Source organism: Petaurus breviceps, unplaced genomic scaffold (assembly GCF_028583685.1).
Source record: "Petaurus breviceps papuanus isolate PSGF00001 unplaced genomic scaffold, PetGlider_PUasm1.0 175, whole genome shotgun sequence".
NCBI classification, from domain to species: domain Eukaryota; kingdom Metazoa; phylum Chordata; class Mammalia; order Diprotodontia; family Petauridae; genus Petaurus; species Petaurus breviceps.
Genome location: NW_027185764.1, coordinates 6,797,563 through 6,822,127, shown reverse-complemented (window position 1 = coordinate 6,822,127; position 24,565 = coordinate 6,797,563). Strand labels below are relative to the sequence as shown.

Genomic DNA, 24,565 nt, shown 5'->3' with positions numbered 1-24,565 from the left:
AGAGGAAGACCTTGATTTTTCCCTTTTTCCTTTTTTTCTTGGTAAATGGTGGCTCTCGATCATAGGTTTTAGGGAACTCATGAGGGGTGAGAGTTACCTAATCACAAGAGGAGAAAAAGATCATTTGATTGGGGCTCCTGCTCTCAAAAGGTCCTGTGGTTACATAGGTCCTCCTAAGACTATTCTTTCTCGAATACTATAGGAAGGGGAGATCTGGTTAGCCATTTGGGTATATAACCAGTGATTGCCCAGGGAACCTTACTAAATTCATTCAAGTGTCGCTGACAGCTTAATATTATTTACAGATGTGATGTTCTTGTCATCTCCATCTTTATCCAAGTTATTGATAAAATATATTGCACAAAAGCAGAACAGGGATAGAACCTTACAGCACTTCCCTAGAGACTTTGCTCTCTGTTGACATTTATCCATTAGTCGCCAGTCATTGGGTCCTGTTGTTCAATGAGTTTAGGATCTGCTTAACTGCATTATCATCACACATGCATTTCTCTATCTTAACTATAAGATTATCATTAAAGACTTTTTGTCAAAGGGTCTGTTGAAGTCCAGGTATCCTTTTACATTTTCTATAGCATTGTCCTTATGTCAGTATAGTAACCCATTAAAAATAAAGATTATGTTATTCTGACATGATTTCTTCCTAATGAGATACTGCATTATGATCATTGCTTATATTTCTAAGTGCTGAGAAAATATGCCTTTAATAGATTTTTCCTGCTAGAATATTTCTAGGAATTAGCATTAACAGCATTGGTCTGTGGTGTCTGCTATAGGTATTTAATAGAAATCTGTGAAATTGAACTGGATTTGTTGCATTCGTGGACTCTGACCTTTCTTTGAATAGTGAGGTCTGCAGCATCTAGGTCATTCATGACAGTTTCTTAATATTCACCGTCGTTTGTTCACTTGTGCTATCTGCAAGTTCTTTAAATAATCTGGGATAGAAATTCATCTGGGTGTGTTGGTTTGAGCTCATGTAGAGCAGTAGGGGCTATGTTATCATTTCATGTCTTATCTTGGGTTTTAATTCTTACTCTACCATTTTTGTTCTCATCTGAAGATTATTCTCCTCAGTAGAGAATGTAACCACAAAAGGAATTGAGTCTTTATGCTTTCTTTCTGTTGTTGGCATTTTCCACTCACAGTATTAGACCCTTCCTTTTCTTTTTTATCTCCAACATAGCTGAAAAAATCCTTCACATTAGCTTTTTTTAAAATAAGCCTCAATTTCTGACTTTATTCTTTTGACACTTTTCAAAATTAAATTTTTTAAAAACCAGCAATAGTCCAGACTCCTTCCACCTTCCAATTGAGAAAGAAAAAAATCACAAACGTTTATAATTTAAGCAAAAGAAATTTCCATACTGGCCATGTCTTACAAAAAGTCTCACTTTATACTCTTCAGCCTCTCACTTCTCTATTAGTAGGTAGGTAGTATGTTTCATTAGCTTCTATTCGATCCATCATAATTTTTAGAGAGTATGTTCCTTGGGCAAGGTTTTGTATTTCTTATGCTAAGCTGTTACTCCCCTTTCTAATTCTTTCTTTGATGGCTCTCATTTCTTTTCCAGGTTTTTTTTCTCTAGCACCCTCATTTCATTTGTAAAAACATGGTTTATTTCTTTTTAAAAAAAACTTTCCTTCATATCATCCATAAATTCTTGTTGAGTTTATGCCTAAGCTCTTGTTTTTCTCTGAGGCTTTGCTTGTGGATGTTTTGCAGTTGTTCTCCTCTGGCTTGGTGTCTTGAACTTCCGTGCCAGTCATGATAGTTCTTTATGATGCAGTTTGTATGTTCTTTCGGGCTTCTTCCTGATTTTAGGCTTAAAGGTAGGGCTAGGCTCTGCGGCACTTCTGAAGGTAAAATCTGGGTGGTCCTGTTGCTTCTCTTTTGAGAGATTGCAGGTTGTGTTATTTTAGGATTTCAGGGACAAACTGGGAACCTGCAGACTTTGAGTTCCCATGGTGGTCTGGTCCAGGGCAAAGTCTGATCATTATGCCCTGGTCTGATCTGCAGAGTTAGGTTAAAGCAGTAGGACTGTGGGACTTGTCTCCTTTGAGTTTTGGTAGACTAGTGCTACAGTCTGCTACTATCAGCCTGCTGGGCATCTTTGCCAGTTCAGAATGTCAGGACTGTAAGGCTGGGATTCCTGCCCTGCTTTTTCTTCTGCAGGTTTCAGACTGGCCTGGAAGTTGAAATTGTGACACTGCTCTGCTCTTGGTCTGAGTCATGCAGCTGTTGCTTGATTCTGAATTTGGGCTCTGGAACCATCTTATATCCTACAATGTCAGTCCTAGATTTGTGACTCAGAACTGTATAGTGAATAATAAAGGAACCAGTTGGCACCTTATCCACAGAGCACATGAGGCTATAGTGCCCTCTATGGGTCTGGGGCCCTCTCTAGGCCTCATTTTTCTCCAATGTGCAGCCTCTGTACTCTTTCAGGCCCTGGTTGCTGTTAATGTTTTGGGGAGGCACCGAGCTCTTGGCCACATCTCATCCTCATTATCCAGAAACTTCTCTCTATCTCCCTGTGCTGACCTGAGCCAAAAAATGATTCACTGTCTTTTTCTTGAGTTTCCAGATCAGGCTTTAGTCAGGTGCATTGTTTTGTTTTGCTTCATTATGCATATTTGTTACTAGAGTTTTTTTTTTTTTCTTTTTTAAATTGAAGGAAGGAGGTGGAAGGGAGAGAAAGTATGCTTGTTAATGGATAATTTTTCTTTCAAAACAAACCAAAAACTCACAAGCAAATTTTCCTGATAAGTGAAGTTTACTGTCAAAGAACTTTACATTTTAACTATTAGCATTAAATAGAAAACTTCCTAAAATTTATCACCTCCTTGTCTTCCTAAATAGAGTATACTGATCATAGTGAGGTACTCTGTAAATGTTAATTGAGTTATTTAGTCTGTTTTGTACAGTTTTTTTATTCTTTCATTAATGTCTTATTCTAATCTATTGTGAACTGGGGAAATCAGATGATAATCTCATTAGAAATTCTAGATAAATTAAGAACATATTAGTAGCATTTGATGTTTTACAAAGTACATTTTTTTTTTTCCCCACAGCAATCCATGGAGTTAGGGAGAGAAGCGGTCATAGTCAAAGTTGTCATCTCATTTTATTTAAGAAGTTGAGTCTCAGGGATTGAGTGACCTGAACTTTTTGTCTCCTTAAAGACCTCTTTTGCTTCCTTCATAATTCTCAGCTCTCTTCTGTGTAGCTCTAGTTCAGGATAAATGGATGATAAAAGGTTGTGGGCTTGGCTTTTTTCAGGAAAGGGAAAGCATAATTCTTAGATAAATTTAGGTTAAGAGGCAAAGGGGAAGCATTTACTAGGGAAGCAGTGTTTTTTGGTAAGGTAAAACAGTGATCAATTCTTATGACTTGTCTACCAGAAACTACTCCCCCTCCAGAAAAAAATCACCCATAGTTACTGATTTATATGCTGTAAATTATTTGGCCATATTTGAATCACAGATGCATCTTAATATTATGCTCCACCAGTGACCTTCATACTTACTAGAATATGGAATTTCTAAATGGATGTCAGGGTTAGTATTCAGAGAGTAAGACAGTTAAACTAAATTTAAAGATGAGTAATCCACATTTGTCCTGCAAGCAATTATTAATTCTCTAAGATTTAACATTCCCTTGAAATATATAACCTGTGCTTATAACTTTAGTTTCTTCTTTGTCTCTTCCCTTTCATACTACTACAAATTCAAGTAGTTACCAACAACTTTTGTTCTAATTCCACCATATTTCTTGTGTCTCCATACTATTTTCAATGTTACTGCCATCTTTCAGACCTTCATTTTCCTTTGTCTGTTACAGATAGCATTATGATATTTTCTCCCTTTCTAATTAAGTACTTTGAACACTTTTTTAAGGTAGAAAGAATATTTTGTTCTAGGAGTTTTCTTTTTGGGATCTTTTTTTTAAAAGCAATTGGGGTTAAGTAACTTGCTCAAGGTTACACGGCCAGTTATATTTTGTGTGGGTGCTAAATATCTGAGGCTGGAACCGATCCCAGGTCTTCCGACTCTGGGGCCTCTTACTCTTGGGATCTTTTTCAAAAGATAATCAGTAGATTCTTTCACTTTCTTTTTTATCCTTTGCTTTTCGAATATCAGGGCAGTTTTCTTTGATAATTTATTAAAAGGTGATGTCTAGGCTCTTTTTTTGTTCATGGATTTCAGGTGGTCTAATAATTTTTAAATTATCATTCCTGGAGCTATTTTCCAGGTCAGTGGTTTTTCCAGTGGGATATTTCACATTGTCTTCTATTTGTTCATTCTCTTGGATCTGTTTTATAATATCTTGATTTCTCATAACGTCATTAGCTTCCATTTGCTCCATTCTAATTTTGCAGGAATTATTTTCTTTAGTGAGCTTTTGAACTTCCTTTGCCATCTGGCCAAATCTGCTTTTAAAGGCATTTTTCTCCTCATTAGCTTTTTGGAACTCTTTTGCCACTTGAGTTAAGAATATTTTTTAAGGTGTTATTTTCTTCAGTATTTTTTTGGGTCTTCTTTAGCTAGCTGTTGACTCATGTTTCATGATTTTCTTGCATCACTCTCTTCTCAATTTTTCCTCCACTTCTCTTAAACTTGATTTTCAAAATTCTTTTTGACCTCTTCTGTGGTCTGCAACCAATTCATATTTTTCATGGAGGTTTTCGATGCAGGAGTTTTGACTTTGTTGTCCACTTCTGGTTTTGTTTTGATCTTCTTTGTCACCAAAGGAGGATTTCTTTTCCTCTGCTCATTTTCCCAGCCAATTCCTTGATTTTTAAGCTCTTTGCCACAGTAGAACGGTGCTTCCCGTGGAGAGTGCTCTCTCCCAGATCTCTGGGGTTTTGTGCAGCTGTTGTTAGAGCTACTTCTAAGGCACCTGCCTCAGAACTGTGAGGAGGACTTCCTCTCCATAGCTGCCACGAGCTCTGCTACACCAGCACTCTTCCTCACCCCAGGACTGCTACCCAAGCCTGCAACCTAGATCTAAGCAGGGTAAAGCAAAAGAGTCCTGCCTCTACGCCAACAAAGGGATTTCTGCAATTGCCCCCTGTCATCTGTGGGCCTGGAACGTCTGGAAGCAGCCACTGCCATCACTGCTACTGCTGTCTCCATTAGCCTAGGAATAGGGACCAGACCGAGTTCTCTCACCCAGGCCCAACAGAGTTTTCCCACTGAACTTTTTTCTTTGTCTTTGGTGTTTCTGAGTTGAGAATTCTGGAAACCACCCCAGCTGCCAGTGATTCAGTCCCCTGAGGTCTGCTCCAGCCTGATTTGTGCCAGGACAGTCTGTCTTCAACGGAGATTTGTTTCGTTCTGTCATTTTGTGGTTCTTTAGTTCTAAAATGTGTTTAGAGTAATTTTTTTTTTACAGGTATTGTAGGTAATTGGGGGACGAGCTCAATCAAGTTCCTACTTTTACTCTGCCATCTTGGCTCTTTGCCCCTAGAAAGATTATTTTGGCAGCTGTGTGAAGTAGCTTAAAAAGGGGAGAAACTGGGAGACCAGTTGGAAAGCAGGAAGAACAGAGAAGAGGTTATAAGAATCTGGATTGGGATTGTGACAATTTGAGTACTGAAGTGAAAGATGATGGGGGTGTGAGGTATGGGACTTTGCAACTGATTGATTGTGGAGGGAGAGATTAAAGAACAAGCTTGCAGAAATGAGGATGGTGTATAATAAAGAGGGAAGAAAGGAGAAGCAGATTTTGGAAGGTGGGTAATCAATTCTGTTTTCTACATGTTGAATTCAAACAGCTGGAGGAACATACATATGGAAATGTCTAGAAGGTAACTAAAATGTAGGATTCAAGCTCAGAAATGGTACATAGATAAAGGAGTCTGTTCCATGGAGTTAGTAATTAAAAACATGGAAGTGGATGAGATCACCAAGGGGAAAAAACAGAGATTCTGTCATGTTGCCCTACTGTTCATATTCTATACCCTCCCTGTCTCCCAGTAGAATGTTAGTTTCTTGAGAGTAGAGACTCTCACTTATTTAATCTTCATATCCTTTATTATAAGATACACACGCACTGACTAAGATGAGCATAATCTGTGCATATATTAAGGTTATCTTTGATCGTGACATTTAGGAGGTAGCCAGTAGACTTTTTACCAATGATAACTCCTCAGTAGACTACATCTTTATACCATTATATAGTTGACTGGAAAATGTAGAACATATGTCAAAATTATGTGAGATCCCTTGAAAAATATAACAAGATAATCTTCAGTGATCCAGAAATGCCTTGGAAATGTTGTTTCTGACTAGAGGAAAAACACACTCACACAAACATGGGGGGTGGAGAGTGAAGAACCAGAGCACTGCCTCCAGTCTTATCATAAAGAAGAGAGGGTAGAACACACTTCCCCTTTCTTGCTAGAGAAGTGCAGAATGTGGCACGTTTTCAGAGAGAGAGACACTTTGTTGGATTTTCCATATCTGTTTTTATAAGAGAGAATGAATTAGGTGAGGAGTAGAAAGAGAGGATATTGAGAAATGTCATGTCCTGAATTTAAGAAGACTGAGTCATTAATTCTTTGGTTTGAATGAGTTCATCCCATTTCAGGGAAAGAAAGGAGAGAGAATGCTAAAAGAGAGTGCAGAGGAGCCACTTCTTTCAGATTAATTTCCTAGAGCAGCATTATAGTTTGTCATTGTTTCTGTTCTCAAAACATGAAGAATCTTTAAAGATTTCAGAAATATACCGTAAGCTAGAAACTTAGCTTTCTAACAAGAAACACCTAGGTCTTGGATTTCTTTGTGGCCAAATTCTTCAGGGTCCCAGGTACTATTCAGTGATTTCAACAGATCTGAGCAAGATCATTTAAAAAAATTAGGTGTTTGCTGTTTCTAATTCTTCACTAGTGAAGCACGAGAGGCCTAAATTGAGGCTTGCCTGATGATTATGGAATTACACTGTGAAAACATGTGAATGTGTTTATAAATAGTACATAATTAGCTACTAGAGTATTTATGGAGGCCATTCGAAGGACTTTGAACTGCACAGTAAGAGGTAGGAATGGTTTGATGATGATAGCCCTCACTGAAAATTGAGCTTTTGTTCCTTGAGGCCTAGCTAGACCTTTATTCTTATCTAACTCAAATTGGATTTCTCTGTTTCCCAAGCAACTTCTAGCTTAAAAATTTAATATTAACTGAAAATTTATAGTGATTAAGTGCTTATTAACTGAGGGACTGAAACAAAAGATGGAATTTCACCTTAAAGTAAAACAAAAGTTACTTAGCTTGTTTATGGTTTTTGATGTACCAAAAAAAATGCTATTGTATTCTTGGAGAAATGTCTTCTTGATACCAATCATTTTAACCAATCGCTATTAGAATTCCCTTTTCAATCTGGTCAAAGGTGAAAATTATATACTTCCTAGTTGGATTAAATGAGAAATTCCTTTTGATCTATTACAGACAGATAAGATAGAATCTTCTTCATAGGACTTCTACTATATTGGCATAAAGAACAATATGAGCATTTAATGTTTAAAGGATGATTATTGGAAGTTTTTTCTAAATTTTCTGTCTCTATATCTTAGTTTATAACAATTGTCAAGCCTGTTGCTCTAGATCACATTAGGCATTTAATAAAAGCTTGGTGATATCCCTGTTTAAAGAGATAATTGTTTTCCCTGATAAAGAAAATAAAAGTAACTGTTAGAGCATTTGTCCAATTGAATATTTAAGTCCTCTCAAGTTAACTTCTATTTAAAACAAAACCAAATACTTCCCTATTAAAGAAGCGAACCTAATAGAACATAACTACTCTGCCCCTAGCAAAAAAAAAAAAATACCTATTCCACTGTTAAAACATCCTTCACCCCCTTAATCAAATAACAGGCCTATTTTAAAATTTAGTCCTGTTTTATCTTTTTGGTCTGTAGCAATCAAGTCTTTCTTCTTAGTTCTTTTGGCTGCTCAGATGCTTTGTCCCAAAGAACTCATCTCAATGATGATGTACTTAACTGTCCTTTAGGGTGTGGAGTGGAATTGGTATTTATGTAAAAGCTCTGAAGGAGGGCTTATTTGGCTTTGAAAGCTTTTAATCAAATGTTAGAACAATTAATGAAATCCATTCAAATTTGAACTGCCTGCCTATTATTTACTCCATTAAATTCCTTTTCACTCTTTCCTGAATAAGCTGATCACCCTAAGGCTTTTCTGCTTTTAGGGATTCTGTTTGGCTCTTGTACCTTTTTGTCCAGCTGCTAGGAGCCCATTGTTAAGGAATATACAATACCTATGGAAGACTGGTCTATGCATGCATCAGCTAAGAAGACACCATCTGGCTTAGAAAACCTTGTTTGATCCATATCATTAGAGGCTTCTAATAATTCCATTTGAAGAAAGTCAAGATTCTTCATCCCTAAACATTTATTCAGCACTTACCACTCACTGATGCCCCTACCTTCCTTTTCTTTGAATAGGTATCTACTTGTACACCCTGATTATATGAGATAATTTTCCCTAACCTTCCTTTTCTTCCCTTTTCTTTTCTTCTCATAAGAGCATCAAGTCATTACAGACTTACTCCTAGACCTTGTCTATTAAATTTCCTCTATAACCCCTGAATAATGATAGAATTCTTAGGGGACACATTTACCATCTTAACATATTTTAATGTAAGCATATTTTCATTCCTTAATCCCCAATTGTTAATTAATTTTTGCCTTTTTATTTTATTTTATTTTTTTAAAGCAATAGGGGTTAAGTAACTTGCTCAAGGTTACACGGCCAGTTATTTCTGGGTGTGGTGCTGCGTATCTGAGCTCAGATTTGATCCAGGTCATCCTGACACTGGAGCCGGTGCTCTTACTTGCTGAGCCACCTGGCCGCCCTGCTTTTTTATTTTATTTATTTTATATTAATTTTTGCCTCTTCACTCTTGAAACTTCAGAATTTCTCTACAACTCCCATCTTTTTATCAGGAATGCTTTAGAAGTCCTGTCTTTCATTAAAAGTCCATTTTCCCCCTTATAGTATTATACTTGATTTTCCTGATCTAAGTTATTCTTGGCTGTATGTCTATATCCTTTGCCTTCTAGAATATCATATTTCAAATTCTCTGCTGCTTTTTTAGAGACTAACTCATGTGTGATTCTGGTTGTGGCTCCTTTGTATTTGAATTGGTTTTTTTTTTTGCCTGCTTGAGATATTTTTTCTTTGAACAATGTTCCTGGGAGTTTATATTTTGGAATTTTTTGGGGGAATGAGGAGATGACTTCAATTCTTTCTATTTCCATTGTCTTTTACCTTTAAATTATCTGAACAATTCTCATTAAAGATTTTTTGAAATGGGTTGTTAAAGTTCTTTTTTTGGTCATGGTATTCAGATAGTCCAATGATTCTTCAATGATTTTCTCCTTGCTCTGTTTTCTGGTTCAGTTTTTTGTTATTAGATACTCTTCTTTTTTTTCTTCTTCAGTTTTTTGACTTTGTATGAATATTTCTTAATATTTCATGGAGTTTCAGTTTTCTTCAGTTTGGTTGATTCTAATTTTCAGTTTATTGCTTGGGCAAACTTTTGTATCTATTGTGCCAAGCTGTTAATTCCCTTTCCAATTCTTTTTTCCTTAGGCTCTCATTTCTTTTCCAGCTTTTCACTCCATTCCATTTATAAAGTCTTTTAAAACTTTTAAACTCTTGCTTCCATCTCTTCCCAAGTTTCTAGTTGAGTTTGTATCCACGCTGCATTTTACTCTGAAGCTTTACTTATAGATATTTTTGAGTCATTTTCTTCTGGGTTTCTGTGTTTGAGATTTACTACCATCCTTAATAACTCTTTATGATGGGATTCTTTTTTTTTTTTTAATGCTAATCCTTCCTAACTTTGAATTTGATGTTAAGACTGAACTCCGAAGCATTTCTGGAAAGAAGATCAGGGTAGTCCTGTTGCTACCTTTTTAGAATATTGAATATTGTATTATTTCAGGATCTTGAGGACAGACTGAAAACATGTAACCTGTCAGTGCTTCCCAAATGATCTGATCCAAGACAAAGAGACCACCAGGTAGTGTCAGTGGATAGAACATTGAGCCTGTAGGCTGGAAAACCTTCTAAAATTTACTAGCTTTATAACTCTAGCCAAGTCACTTAACCTCTCTTAGCTTTTGTTTCCTCAACTGTAACGTAGAATTAAGAATTACACCTTTCTACCAGGATTGTATTAAGGATTAAAAAAGTTAATGTTTGAAAAGCACTTAGTCCAGTACCTGGCACATCAAAAGTGCTTTAAAAATACTTGTTTCCATTCTTCCTTCCAAAGTCTTGGTCACCTTTATGGTCTAGGTTCTGGAAGTTCCTGACCTAGTAGTAGAGTCGCTGCTAGATTCAGCCCTATCAGCTAGCTGGAAAGTTCTCTCGGTTCTTAGTGATAGAATTGTAGGCTCCCCTTAGGACTGGATTCCTACCCTGGTTATTGCTCTGTAGGCTCTGACTGGGCAAGAGGCTGGAACTTACACCCTGCTCTTCCCCTGGGGGTTAAGCCTGACTCTTGCTGCTTGCTTCTAAACTTCCTTCATTCTAGATACTAAGCCCAGGGTTTCTATACCTGGAACTTCAATCCTTGTAACATGCTCCTTTCTCATTTCACTCTGGATCTGTCATCCTGACCTGCATATTGGGCAGCCATGCTATCAGCTGTTACCTGTACTCACCACAATGGCCTGTGTTCCTTGGCAAGTCATTTAATGTCTATGTCTCAATTTCCTCATCTGTAAAATGGAGGGGAGGGAGGAATAGCAATACTTGTCTAACAAAATTGCTGTGGCAATCAAATGAGTTAATAAATGTAAAGTGCTTTGCAGGGTTATATAGATGCTAGCTGTTACTATTCAAGGTCAGTTAGACTGTTTGCTATCTCTGTCCACATAGTTTGTCGATCTGTCCTTTTGCTCATATATTCTTTATGGCTGAAGTATCCTCTTCTTCTTCCTGTGTCTGTAGTTGTTGAATTCCCCTTACCTGTCTTGAAAAGCCCCAGATCAGGCATTCCGTCTTCCATGAAGTCTCTCAGTATTCAGTATTGATCTGTTCTTTCCCTCCTCTTCCCAAGTAGCGCTTGTCCTTTGTGCTCCATCCAGTTCATTGTTTGATTTTAAAATGTTTATTTTGTTTTATTATCAAAGATCTCTTTTCCCCAACCTTCCCCACCTTTGGAGAAAGTAAGAGAAAATGCCCTTTTAATACATTTGCATAGTTAAAATAAATTCCCACATTGTCCTAAAAAAGGTCTCATTCAGTGTCCTAAGTCCATTGCCTTTCTATTAGGAGGCAGTAACATCCTTATTCTTCAGTACCCTGAAATCATGGTTTATCATTACATTGCTCAGAATTCTTAAACCTTTCAAAGTTATCTTTACAGTATCACTGTAGTATAAATTGTTTTCCTGCTACTACCCACTTCACTCTGCATCAGTCATAAAGTCTTCCTGGTTCCTTAGAAACCATCCCATTTTTATTTCTTCAATATTCCATTTGTTTGGTCTTCCATTACCTTGACATAATGTAATTTACTCAGCCATTCCACAATTGATTGGCATAGTCCCTTTGCTCTCTGTCTTTTAATCTCTTTGGGGTCTAAGCATAGTAACAAAATTGCTGGATCAAATGGTATATGCACAATTTCATTTTGGGCAAATTGCTTTCCAAAATGACCAGAACATTCACAGCTTTGCCAACAGTGCATTAATGTGCCTTTTTTTCCCAGTGCCCCTCCCACGTTTATTATTTTGCTTTTTGTCGACTTTGCCACTCCTCCTAGGTATGAATTGCTTTAATTTGCATTTCTAATTATTAATGACTTGGAATTTTTTTTCCTATGGCTATTGATATGGATTTCTTACTACTAGTTCATCTCTTTTACCATTTATCAATTAGGAATTTGTATTATTTTATATTGTAATTACTCATGTCATACATATCCCTCTACTAGAAGGCAAGCTCTTTGAAGTTAGAGTAGCTAGATGGTGTCATAGATTTTGGTCTGAATTGTGCCACAGGCACTTAATAGCTTTGGGACCCTGGATAAGTCACTTAACCTCTCCTCTGTCCCAGTTTCCTCATCTGTAAATAACAGCATCTGTAAGTAACAGCATCTACTTCATAGAGTTGTTGTGACATTCAAAGAAGAGAATATAGTTAAAGAATTTTGCAACTTTCAAGCACTATGTTACTTGCTATTATTAGAATATTCTAAAGATTATTCTTTTCTAAACTTTGTGTGTGTGCAGATGGTTTGCATGTTTTCTGCATATAATAGGTACTTAAATTATATTTAAAAATTGTCCTTGAACATAAGGGATGCTTCAGAGTTTATTCAATAATAGTAGCAATTGAATTGGGTTGGTCAGATATGAATCAAAAGAACTTACCATTTTAGGATTTGACTTACAGCCCACCTTTTCTGACTCGTAACCATTTAGTATACTGTTAACAATTACTAATTGCTGCTTGAAGCACAGTTGCTTATAATGGAAAAATTTTATCTTTTAAAATCGTCCATTAGGGGAAAAGGATCTTTTCCTCTTTGGGAAGCATTTTTCATTTTCAAGACTGCCGCATTATAGGCTTATTGAATGTTTATTTGAACTGAATTTGTTTCCTCCTTTTTCATTAAAGGTTTTTGTAGTTTTTGTGGAAAATAATTGTGATAGTCAAGTTGAGATAGAGATGTTGAAAGTATAAAGGAAGACTGAGAAAGTGCTTTGAAGAACAATGAAAAATGGAACTTCAAAATGCTTGTAGGAGGAGATGACCTTGAAATTGCATAAGAAATATAGTTGCCATTCACATTTCTTACTAGCTATCTATCTTTAAGTTATTCTTAATAATAATGAACTTATCTATATAGCATTTTAAGGTTTGCACAACACTTTATAGATATTACATCATTTTGCCCTCACCAACAATCCTGAGAGAGAAGTGCTGTTATTAGCCCCATTTTGCAGATGAAGAAACCGAAGCAGACAGTGGTTGAGTGACTTGCCCAGGTTTAGACAGCTAGTTAAATATTTGAATATAAATTTGGACTCATTTCTTTCTAACTCCAGTTTGGGGACTCTCTCCAGGAGGCTACCTCTGTACTTTGTTTTGGTATCTACCTCTTGCTCTGCCCTGAAAGAAAGATTCAATAGTATTATGGCCAACTAGTACAGTAGGAAGAAGGTTAGAATGAGGGCAGTTATTTGGCCAACAGAATGATGGTGATTTTTTTTTTTTTTGGTGATTGTTTTTTAGAGAATGTTAAACAAAAGCCAGGACTCTCCTGGTGGTTCTTCATTAGTGGGAATAGTGTAACACACTGATTTCTAAGGAATTAGAATTGTAAACAATCCAAAGGTCAATGGTAAAATACATGATAGGTACATTGTACTGTAGTGAGTTACCAACAACGAATAATTTATGGTCTATAAAAGGTGTAAATGGCATTATCAAAAATGTATGTGATTGGAAAAGGAGCAAAGGTAATTTGAAACACCCAAGATAAGGGCAGAAGGAATATCTCAAGGTTTCATAGATCTTTGTGGAATTTTCATGGGGAAATATGAAGTCTTCATAGTTTGGATTGAGTGTTCACACTAAAGAAGTCATTGATTAAATTACATGGCACAGTCAAAGCCTGTGAAGGGTTTAGACACATTAAATAGGAAAAAAAATCTGCGTTAGTGGAAACATCAAACTCGTAGAAGAATGGTAGAGTATAAGAGGTTAAGTCATGTAGCTGTTAATTCCATTGCTCTCAGACTTTGTGTGAATTAAATTTTCAAACCCCATCCTGTAGTCCGTTTATTCCAGGAGCACTTAATATAAGAAAGTTGTACTCTAGAGAATTTAGTGACCCTCTTAAGATTACTGTAAATGAGATTTAACTTTTTTGATCAAAATAGCTTTTGACTAAATATGGGGTTGGGGGGAGGCACAGGAAGCAGAGAAGTAGAGTAATGACCCAAATATTATTGAGACATCAGGCAGTTTAGTGTCTCATTACTGAACTCCTTTACTTGGGCAGCTATTAACAAGAAAAGTACCTGTTACCATCAATTACTTGGAATTCTACGATACTTTAAAAATCATCTAAAGTTTCTGACCTTGTCTTTCTGTCTCCGTGATCCAGCACAGTACCTAGCATAGAACAGGTGCTTAATAAATGCTTATTTTATTCGTTTTATGTATGAAACTGAGTAGCACCTTCTAGAGATTAGGAAGTTCCTTTGTAGTTTTTCTCAAACTAACAGATCAAAGGACAAAATGAGTTATTTTTGCTATGTGATTTCCTAGCCAGAAAGAATGCCTAGCTGAAGCCATAACTTGTGAATTCTATTCATTGCAAGAAAGGTGTTCCAAAATTGTCAGAACTGTTTATTATGAAAATAATTTCTTTACCGTACATACTTGTAAGAAAGTACTCCTGGGCTAGAAGTTGAATCCTCAGTTCTAGTAGGCCACCAGCTTTCTCAATTTTATTATCTGTAAAGTGAGGGATTGGTTTTGTTGAACCTTGATGTTTGTTGAAGCCACCCCTTGTAATGCCCTTAATTCCATAGCAGCAGTCTTATAAATGGGAAATGGGCCACACGATGGGACTTACTGATGTTGTACTACGGTTATTATTATAGTTTAACATTCATGCAACAGGGTTTGTTAGAACACCTTTACATGAGCCTATTCCTATATTGCATAATGCTTTCAGCCTAATTTTTAAAAATCTTTTTTCAGTCCTCTCATTCTAGAACATTTCCTACAGAAAATATTATTCTTCTATGGTTCAGCCTTTAAGTTTATGTACAATTCTTCTTTTGTATTAGAAAGATTATTGCTTGCTCACTTAATCACACTTCAGACTATATTTGTGCAAGTGACGTTTCTACACTGTTGTAGATTTTATGCTTAAAATCAATCAAGAAAAACTTCGTTGTGGGTAAAATGCAGCATCCTACATCCTGACTGATGATTTGAGTTTGAATTTGAGTCTTGATTGTTTCCTTTATATCAATAAAACAATTTGACAAAAAGAAGCCATGTTTTGTCATACCCAGAGAATGTATTCTTCATTCTGAGAATCACTGATACATTTAAAAGTTTATCTTTGTGGGCGCAGCTAAATGGTGCAGTGAATAGAGCACTGGCCCTGAAGTCAGGATGACCTGAGTCCAAATCTGACCTGTAGCAGCAAACACCTCTAGCATACCCAGGATTGCTGCTACCATAGGTTCTTTGGTCTGCTTTTCTAAAGGAAACTCAAAAAGGTTTAACAGTTGTACTTTAATCAATCTAGCATATATCATTTACCTAGTTCAGGGGGAAAAGTCAACACCCTGAACTTCAGAGAATACAAACAGAAGTTACAAGCAGACCAAAAAATACAGACAGAGAAAATAATACAGTTCAACAGACAGGGCTTCTAGCTATCTGACCACATCCACACAATCATCAGAGAGAAAAGCAACAACATCTGAACTTTTCCCCTAGGTACATATAAAGACAATTTTTAACAAAAAATTTTAATTTTGGATTTTCTCTCTCCCTCCCTGAGATGGTAAGTACTTTGACATAGGTTTAGTGTTCATGTATGTGAACACACATATGTGTGTTCAGTCATGCAAAACATTGCCATGTTAGTCATGTTGTGAAAGATGTCATAGACCCAGAGGGGGGTAAACCACAAAGAAATGCAGAAGGTGAAAAATAGTTTGCTTTGATTTGCATTCAGGCACCATCAGTTCTTTCTCTAGAAGTAGAGAGCATTTTTTCATCGTGAGTCCTTTGGAATTGTCTTGGATCACTGTATTGCAGAGAATAGCTCAGTTATTCACAGTTGATTATTGTACAACATTGTTATTACTGTCATACCATTACCTCTTAATCATAACAACATTTACTCAATAGAAGGAAACAACAAGAATAATCAAAATGTCCGCACACTTTACTCTTAAACTTGGGTCACGCTCTCTCACCATTGTATACAATGCCTGTGGGTAAGAGGAGGAAAGTGGTTATGGTAGAAGTGGTGTGAAGGAATAGGGAAAAATGCATGTACCTGGGGCAACCCATGACTGAACTGAAGTCCTAGAAGTTATTGGGGGTTTGGGGGAAATAGGCTGTGCCACACATGGCCTGCTCTTTCTCTGAGGCTCTCTCCCCTCCTGCTGGACAAAACCACTTGCTTGCTGTTCTCATGCTGTGAAAACAGTGCTGAGCTCTGAGTAGAGAGCAGCATTACATCTCTTACATTGCAGCAGTGTAGCCCTAAGCCAAGCTGGTCCCGCTTGACTGGGTGCAGAAGCAGTGTTAAGCAAATTCAGTGACGAGCATTTCCCTTCACCTGGGAAACTGCAGAGTTACTGAGATTTGCTTTCGGGGCTCTGAGGATCTCTCTTCTTCTTAAGCCACAAAGGGCGATACAGTGGAGACCCTCCAAGACCGTAGATGCCAGTAAAGAATAATGCAGATAGGCTCGGCCAGTCCTTCACACAGCCCTTCTCCTAGAAGTCACCTTCCCCAGTCATAATCTATACCAGATCAGCTTTAGGGATTGCCACTGCTCAGTTCTCATGTTGGGGGTGGCATTAAAGAGTGGTACAGAGAAGCTCCTAACTTTCCCCACAGCAGGGTGCTCATTTTTCTAATGAGCTTTCTGTAGCTGCAGACTCTACCTTACTTCAGCCTGCTCTTTTATCTGAATCAGTGGAAGGCAGTTGCTTTTATCTTTTGATTTTTTCCCTGTTCTGCTTGTGTCTCAGTCACCAGCTTCCTCCTTCGGCTGAATGTTGTGTCTTCCCATTTCTGACTTATTTATCATGTCATCTCATTTGCCTCAAATCAGGTCCTCCTTCTGAGCAGTGCCTATCTCCAACTCAGGTTTAGGAATCCCCATATCCACAGTCTGTATGTATGACTTATAGACCATATAGCATCATTATTCTCATCTCTTCCTGCACTAGAAGCTTGGCCTTTGCTTCTGAGACATTGAACTCTGATAGGTGAGCTTTCACCTTGATTTGCCTGGAACTGTAAGTCTCTACCATTCTCCAGTCATTTTTATATCATCCCAGATTCCTTCAAATCCCCCCCCCCCAATTCTTTTATTATCATCTGTTTGAATATAACCTTCTTGAAGGCAGGGACTGCCTTGTTTGCATCTCTAACAAATTGCCCACCACTCTTAAAAAAGCATTTCTCTATGTGCAGTTTTCAGAAAGTCCCGAAATAAGCCCTCTGATTTAGTTTCTCAGGGAAAGCCTTCAAAACCCTGAAAACATTCATATGTGAAATAAACTGGTGGACAGTAATGCAATTCAGCCTTGCCCATTTTTTATCACTGCTTTAAACAGGTCCTCTCTATATGTTTATCCAAAGGACTGTTTCCTCTCAATTTCCTCAAAACTGTCTCAAGTTGCTTTTCTCATTGTCATTTTTAGCCCTTTTCAATATGAACATGTCCCCATATGAAAGTAGCAGCACTTTACTTAAAAGTAAGAATGGCTGGAAAGAAGTTAGAAAAAGTTTATCACAGAATATTAGTGTCTTTGCTTCAAACCAGACACACCTTTTCTTTGTTTCTGAGCAATAAATTCATTATTTGTGTGATAGTGATAAATATGCAAAATTTTTAGTTTGGCATAATCCTTGTTTTTTATTCATTTGCTTCATGAGATGGAAAATCTCTTACAAAATCAACAAATATTTAGGAAACATCCCACAGAGCTTTTCGAAGCGAAATTGTTGCCTTATGTTGAACTCTTTTCATTGGAAGTCTTCATATGGAGGCAAGATTATCATTACTGGAGATATTGTAGGAAGGATTTCTTTTCAGGCCTAGTTTGGAAAAGATGACCTCTGTTCCATCTCTGAGATCACTGTCTATGACACAGAAAGAAGTATTGAAGGGGAGGAGGGTCTCTTTCTTGAAGGGGCAGACAGCATCTGCCTATGGGAAACAATTAAAGAATAAGACAAGACATTGTACAATTGAGAACAAAATTATGTGTCGCTGTAGGAATTCGGTGCAGTGGAGACCTGTTTTTTGGGTTTTTGTTTTTGTTTTTTGCTTTTTGGAGGAGGAAGGTAGGGCAATTTGGGTTAAGTGACTTGCCCAAGGTCACACTGCTAGTTTTTGAGGCCGTATTTGAACTTAGGTCCTCCTGACTCCAGGGCCAGTGCTCTATTTACTGTGTCACTGAGGCGCCCCAGACCTATTCATATTTCTAGCAGTAATACCAATTTAGGGAAATGATGATGTTTCTAAAGTGATTATTTTTTTTCTAAATTTTTTTGTTTTTGTTTTAGACAATGTATGTTTGATGAGAATATTCCTGGCTAATTGCTTAAACCGTTATTATTGTTTTTTTTTGTTGTTGTTTGGGTCTGTGATTTCATTAACACAAGGAACTTTAGATTGTTCTTTAGCTTAGAGTCTTATGGAATTGGTACATTTGAGACTTGTGACTTACCCAGGATCACACAGCCAGTATATATCAAAAGTGTGACTTTTGATATATAATCCCTACTTGACTCTGAGGCCCTCATTCTATCTACTATTCCTCTTCATTTGAAATTTATCATATCCTAATTGCAAGAAACTTTTCTTTTGAAGACAATAAAATAGTATTTTAAATATTTGGAAATTTTGTGATTGTTGTCGATCTAAAGCAGCTCAATTTCATCTAAATTTGGTATACATTAAATGAATATATAAGGAATCTCAAAGGCCAATAATGCCTTAACGTTATTTTGAACTCAAAACAGTTTGTTTATATCATCTATCTTTTTAATGTCAGCACTGACCCCAAAGGTCCCCTGATCAGCAATAAAGTCATACTAGACACCAGATTTGGTTTTCTAAGACCAGCTAAATGGCTTCAATTTAAAATATTTTTCCTTTCTTAGAGTCAGTGTATGTACAAATAGACATTCTTGGATTGCTCTGTACTAGTGAGAATCCCACAAAAAATATTAATGGATTTAATACAGATCAGTTAACCATGAATGTCTGTATTCACTTTTGCCTTTAATGATAGCTTTGCTCATGTTTTAAATACTATTTTCATGTTAAAATAAAAAGCACCAAGTTCTCAAGAATTTGGTGTTTATCGGGTTGGCTTTGCCAGAATTGGCAAGAAGCCAAGGCATGACAAGGAAACAAATGACCCCCATATGCATGGCTCCCTGTATAGAAATGGGGTGAAGATACTGTAGTAGGAGGTTTCTATGATTTAAGGTTCAGGCAACACTAAAAATAAATGTCAAGTGTATGAACTTCCAGGTCTGTGAAAAGCTAAAGATCCTGTTATCTTTCAGTTCCTAATTGAATTTTGTGTCTTTCTCCTCCCCCTCCCCTTCCCTCTCTTCTCATTGCAGCCATAGACCTTTTGTATGGGGGTATATACTGCTTTATGTGTCAGGATTACATATACGACAAAGACATGGAACAAATTGCCAAAGAAGAACAACGGAAAGCTTGGAAATTACAAGGTTTGGTTTTCCTTAAGTATCTGCCTACTTTATTGATTAATCATTCTAGTCCCTCACATCTGTCATTGGCAAAAACCAGTAAGGGGAAGAGAGAAATCTCCAGAGACAGTAGTGAAAGTTGGGGGATGGGTAGTATTGCTTTCTAGGAAGTTAGACTGTTTGCTTAAAATATGCACTAAAAACTGTAGGAAAACTGCTTTAAAAAATTAGATAAGTGTCTTGATTGAGCTAAAAATATGTCACCAAAGTGAATTTTTTATCAGGTAGAGAATGTAATGATCTACCTAGTATCTATTTTAGAACTAAGCCTTGGGTAATAAATCTGTTCCCCTCACGTGAAATGCCTTCTTTATATGTGCCTGATTTTTATCTTTTGTGCCTACACACATACACACACAGAGATTACTCACTTGCTGTCACTTTCCTTTTCTTTATACACGAACCATGTCTATATTATGTATTTGTAGAGTTATATTTACACACAAAAGTATCTATGCACACATTTGTTTTATTATTCAGTTTGCTTTCCCTAATTTTTCTTTTTTAGCCTTCACCCCAACAGTGGTTTCTCACTACCAGTGTACAATGACAGGTAAGAGGCACGGGCTGATGACACACTAAACTAATGAGCGTCCCTTTGGGGAATTATCCTGACATTTTTAGGCAAAAATGATGGTTAAGAAATCAACTTTAGAGTAGCAGTTCATTGTCTTTTTTGCAAAAAGAAATTTTAGGAATACATACATAAATAATTAATGACATCCCTGTTATGATCAAGCTACTCCAAAACAGTCCTTTTTAGGGTATATAAAATTGAAAACAGGTGCTATAACTGATGTTAAAATGTTTGTTTAGTTGGGTTTTTTTTTTAATGCTCTACAAAACTGATTTTGAGCTTTTGGTGGGTTTTTTTTCCTTTTAAAATTTATTTCCCAGCTTTTGGGCTGTATTCAGTGCTTCAGTAGGATAGATATTTTCTGAAAATTCACAAAATAGAAAACTTGAATAACTGTGAACTGCTGAATTGCCATTTTGACCGATTCTTTGTCCAGACCAAGACTGATCAGCTAAGAAATGAATGGCCATGTTTTGTGGCTTTCCTGTGTGTTGGACCATTTGTGGGGGGTGGGTGGCAAGGGAGGCACGGAAGTCCCTAATAGAATCCTCTTCTGTGACTTTTTTTAATGTATAGCTTCAGAATAGCATGGCACTCTGGGAATAGATCCAAAGATAGTCTTATCATTTCCAAATAGACTTGCAAGTTAGAGATGTTAGCAAAATATCTTCACTTAAGAGCAGTTGTACTTAAGAACTGGAATCTTTTTTACTGTGTCTTTCTGAGTTCTGTCTAAGGAATTAAAGGCCGCTTTTTATAGATAGTGTAAAAATCCTTTGGAGCCAAGAGTTTTCTCAGCAAGCCTGGAGGTAGAACAAAGGAGAAGCTAGGTCAGTCCTCTGTCTACCAAGCTTACGCTGCTTCCCCTTCTCTTGAGTGCCAGTGACAACAAACACATTCACATAGCATTTGTTTTCTTTAAATGTAGAAGCTTGTTTAGTATTTTTTGAGTCTAAATTACCTACAGGAAAGGCCATTTCCCATTTATGCTCTCTCACTCTCCAGTGTCACTTTTAATTTTCTAATATAAGTACAGGAATAGCCACCAAATATTACAAAACTCAGGGTGGATTTAGGAAATCTAGGCTTACTTGAGTCTCTAATAAAATCTCCAGGGTGAATCTCCAATTTAAAAAATCTATTTATTCTTGTATCCCTTTTGGTAGATTTTAGAGCAGTTCAATCTGTAACAGGGGTAAGATGATGCCATATTTTTGAATATGGAAGAATAACATTCTTTTCCTCCTCAGTGTGCTTTCCTGTGTTTACATGGGATAGAAATTCAGGCCTGGCATTTAGTCTCTGCTCATCTTCTAATGTTCCTGTTTTAAAAGTCAGGGGCCTAAGAGTTAACTACAACTGCAAAACAATTGCTCAGAATTAATTGGAAGTGTCATAAATTGACTTTCATGTCCCCTTTACCAGGGGAAAACTTTGTGATGACAATTTTGGGGGGAATAAAACATCAAACATTTAAGAAATCTGAAATCTATGCTAGTTAATCATCCAAGTTCTCAGCAAATTTGGACTCTTTAAAGAGCCTCTATTTGAGCTAAGCCTGCTACAGAAAGCATTTTAATAATTTGCTTTGTTTCCATGGACAAAGCAGAAGTCAGCAACCATATTCAAGGGAACTGCTCTGCTTTGTTGAAAAATCTCTTTCCACACAGGTTGATGATTGTGTAATGGGATAATCAGCTGAGAATTAGGCTGCCTTTCTTGATTCTTCCAATAAAACTGTTTGCTGTCAGTCACAGACCCAAGAACCACACCTGCATCTTAACTGGGGGTCTATGAACTTGTGTTGCCATACAAACATGAATTGTATTTTAGTGTAATTAATTTCATTTGGAATCTTACATGTTTCATTTTATGCATTTTAAAACATTATATTCAGAAAGAGTTGACAAGTTTCCCTAGGCTGCCAAAGAGATCCATCATGACATCCCAAAAGGTTAAGAATGCATACTTTAGGGGAATGGCATATGATATTCCTAAAAGCTATTGATAATTATAGGTTATTTTTGTTTTTAGTCTTTCTTTGGAATAGTATGATTTGGTGCCAAAGCAAAAAATGTTGACACAGAGGAGACATTGGGACCCAGGACATTAACTTTTAGTCACAGTATGTTTTGTTACTTTTTGTATGAAAAAGTTACCATAAATAAAATTTCTTGTGCTCATTTCCATATGGTCTTGTATCTGAGCTTATCTATGTTACTTGTGCCACTTCACAAGTAACAAATAGCATGTAACTATTAAAATTTGAGTAACATTAAACCACAGAGTAACTACTCAATAAAACTGCAAGTTAAATTCTATTAGATACTCTTAAATTTAAAGTGTTTAATTAAAGGCATTATAAAGCTATTAAATGGTTGTCACCTTTGAGAAGACATCAAGGCAGAAGAGTCAAACTAATATTTTTACTCTTCACACAAATTAGAATTGGTTAATTCAGATAATCAGCTTATCATTCTCATTATATTAAATAATATATCAAATTCATAGGGAAATGAGACAAAGTCAGGGAACAAAAGATGCACACTTAAGCAGACAACATCTGTTTTTGTATTCCAAATAAAATGTAAATCATGTTTTGGTGCAGGTATGCTTGTTTTTCAAGTTGGACCAAGGAATCTTTGTGCTGTGTTTACCTTTGTCTTGTCCCACTTAAAATTGCTCAAGTCTCATTAAAAATCTGTAGTTGGATACTCATGTACTATGCTTGTATGAATTTTTCTTAGGCAAGTTCATTAATTTTCATTTAAAAGGTCATCTTGCCTAAGTTCTAGTCTATGTTTGCAAGAGGTTGCTGGAGAAACTTATTTTTGTTCTTATTTTATTTTTGAGTTCATTTTTTCATTACATTTGCTATTTTTATCTTAGAGAAAATGTTCCATGTGACTGTTGGTGCAAATTATTATTACTCATGTGTTTGAGTGGTAAGGGGAGATAAACTAAAATTTTTCTGTCTTTGAACCATGGAAGAATTCAGAATGATGGGTTTTGTTGTTTTTGTTTGTTTGTTTGTTTGTTTGTTTGTTTTTTGACATACAGATTTCCCCCCTAAGGACAAAGCTACTGCTCTAAGCTCTAAATTGATTTTTAAAAGCTGATGGCTTTAAGTGATGAAAAGGAACCTTAAAGGAAAAACATTGTTCCTGTGTCACTTTGGGGTGTTTATCTTGCTCTTTGTTTATTTTGGCATTAATACCATAAATTTAATTACTTATGAAACAAAATTCATGAGTTCCTTCATAATAAAGCAGTTGTATGCTTTACTCTAGTTTATATTTCACAAGAGTATTCAGATATTTACATTAATAATAGTATTCTTTTGGTTATTCTTTTAAAACACATCAGTGGGGTGGGTAGGTGGCACAGTGAATAGAACACCAGCCCTTGGAGTCAGGAGGACTTGAGTTCAAATGTGGCCTCAGACATGTAACATACTTACTAGCCTTGAGACTTTGAGCAAGTCACTTAACCCCAATTGCCCTCCAAAAAGTAAAACAACAACAACAACAACAAAAACCACACCAGTATATCTAAGTTTGGGGACATATTTTTATCATTTACTGAATGACCAGTGTCACACAGTGACACACACACACACAGCCAACCTACCACATATAAACTTAAGTTTAACAACTGGTCCTTCTGACTCATCTATCTAATAGAAGTTAGTTGGCAACTTGTTGGGAAGACTTATAACAAATTTGTATTGTTGCCTTCTGCAGGACTCTGACTGTTCCCCCTCAGGAATGCTCTTTTCACGCTGCTTTATGAATGTAGAGACTAGTATAGGCACAAATTAATCAGATGTTTGGTGGAGGCTAGTTAGGGGGGGAGTGAAAAAAAATTAGGATGGATAGTGAATTTTCATTCTCTCTCATGCTTGGTATCAAAATATACTCAATTGATAAAAGTAAAATAAAGCCAAAAGAGAAGCATATTTTGGCAAGCATGTACCTTGGCAGGTTATGAATATGGATGAATCTGATACAAAACCTTTTGAGGGAATGGTGACAAGATTTGAGGGGAAGGAATGTGGGCATGACTCAGATTTTGGTTAGGTTAACTTCCTCTCAGTCATGGCTATTTCTGAAAATGGAGATCAAAGACTTCTCCAAAATTAACTTGTACTATGCAGAATGGGTGTAAGCCTGCAGCAATATTTTTTGCACCTTTTCTTGTGTGATTTATAGTTTATTTCCTGCACTATAGTTTCAGCGATATGCATTTTGCATAGAATATACAGAACTCTAATTGACTTTAATCATTAGTTTTTAAATAAATTGCCTGTCTCTTAATGCCAACATGCTTTTGTGACTCACTATCACTGGTGTTGCATAGCAATTCCTTTTTTTTCCTGCATAGAATACTGCGGCAGTGCTTTACTTGGTCAGCTCTCAGGTC

General features: G+C 36.5%; 1 protein-coding gene and 1 long non-coding RNA gene across 3 annotated transcripts in view; one reads left to right on the top strand and one right to left on the bottom strand.

Moving 5' to 3' along the window:
• USP22 (ubiquitin specific peptidase 22) overlaps nt 1-24,565 on the top strand; it is a 261,088-nt gene that overhangs the window by 140,538 nt on the left and 95,985 nt on the right. The window contains exons 3-4 of one of the 2 annotated variants that reach the window (XM_069084711.1): nt 19,414-19,527; nt 20,075-20,119. In XM_069084711.1, the coding sequence (XP_068940812.1) occupies nt 19,414-19,527; nt 20,075-20,119 (159 nt within the window). The remainder of the gene's footprint in view (nt 1-19,413; nt 19,528-20,074; nt 20,120-24,565) is intronic. The other variant, XM_069084712.1, reaches the window with a different exon arrangement.
• On the bottom strand, nt 20,695-23,992 carry LOC138158616 (uncharacterized). The gene is made up of 2 exons (XR_011167683.1): nt 22,666-23,992; nt 20,695-22,621 (listed from the first exon to the last, which is right to left on the bottom strand). It is a non-coding gene; the product is annotated as an uncharacterized lncRNA (long non-coding RNA).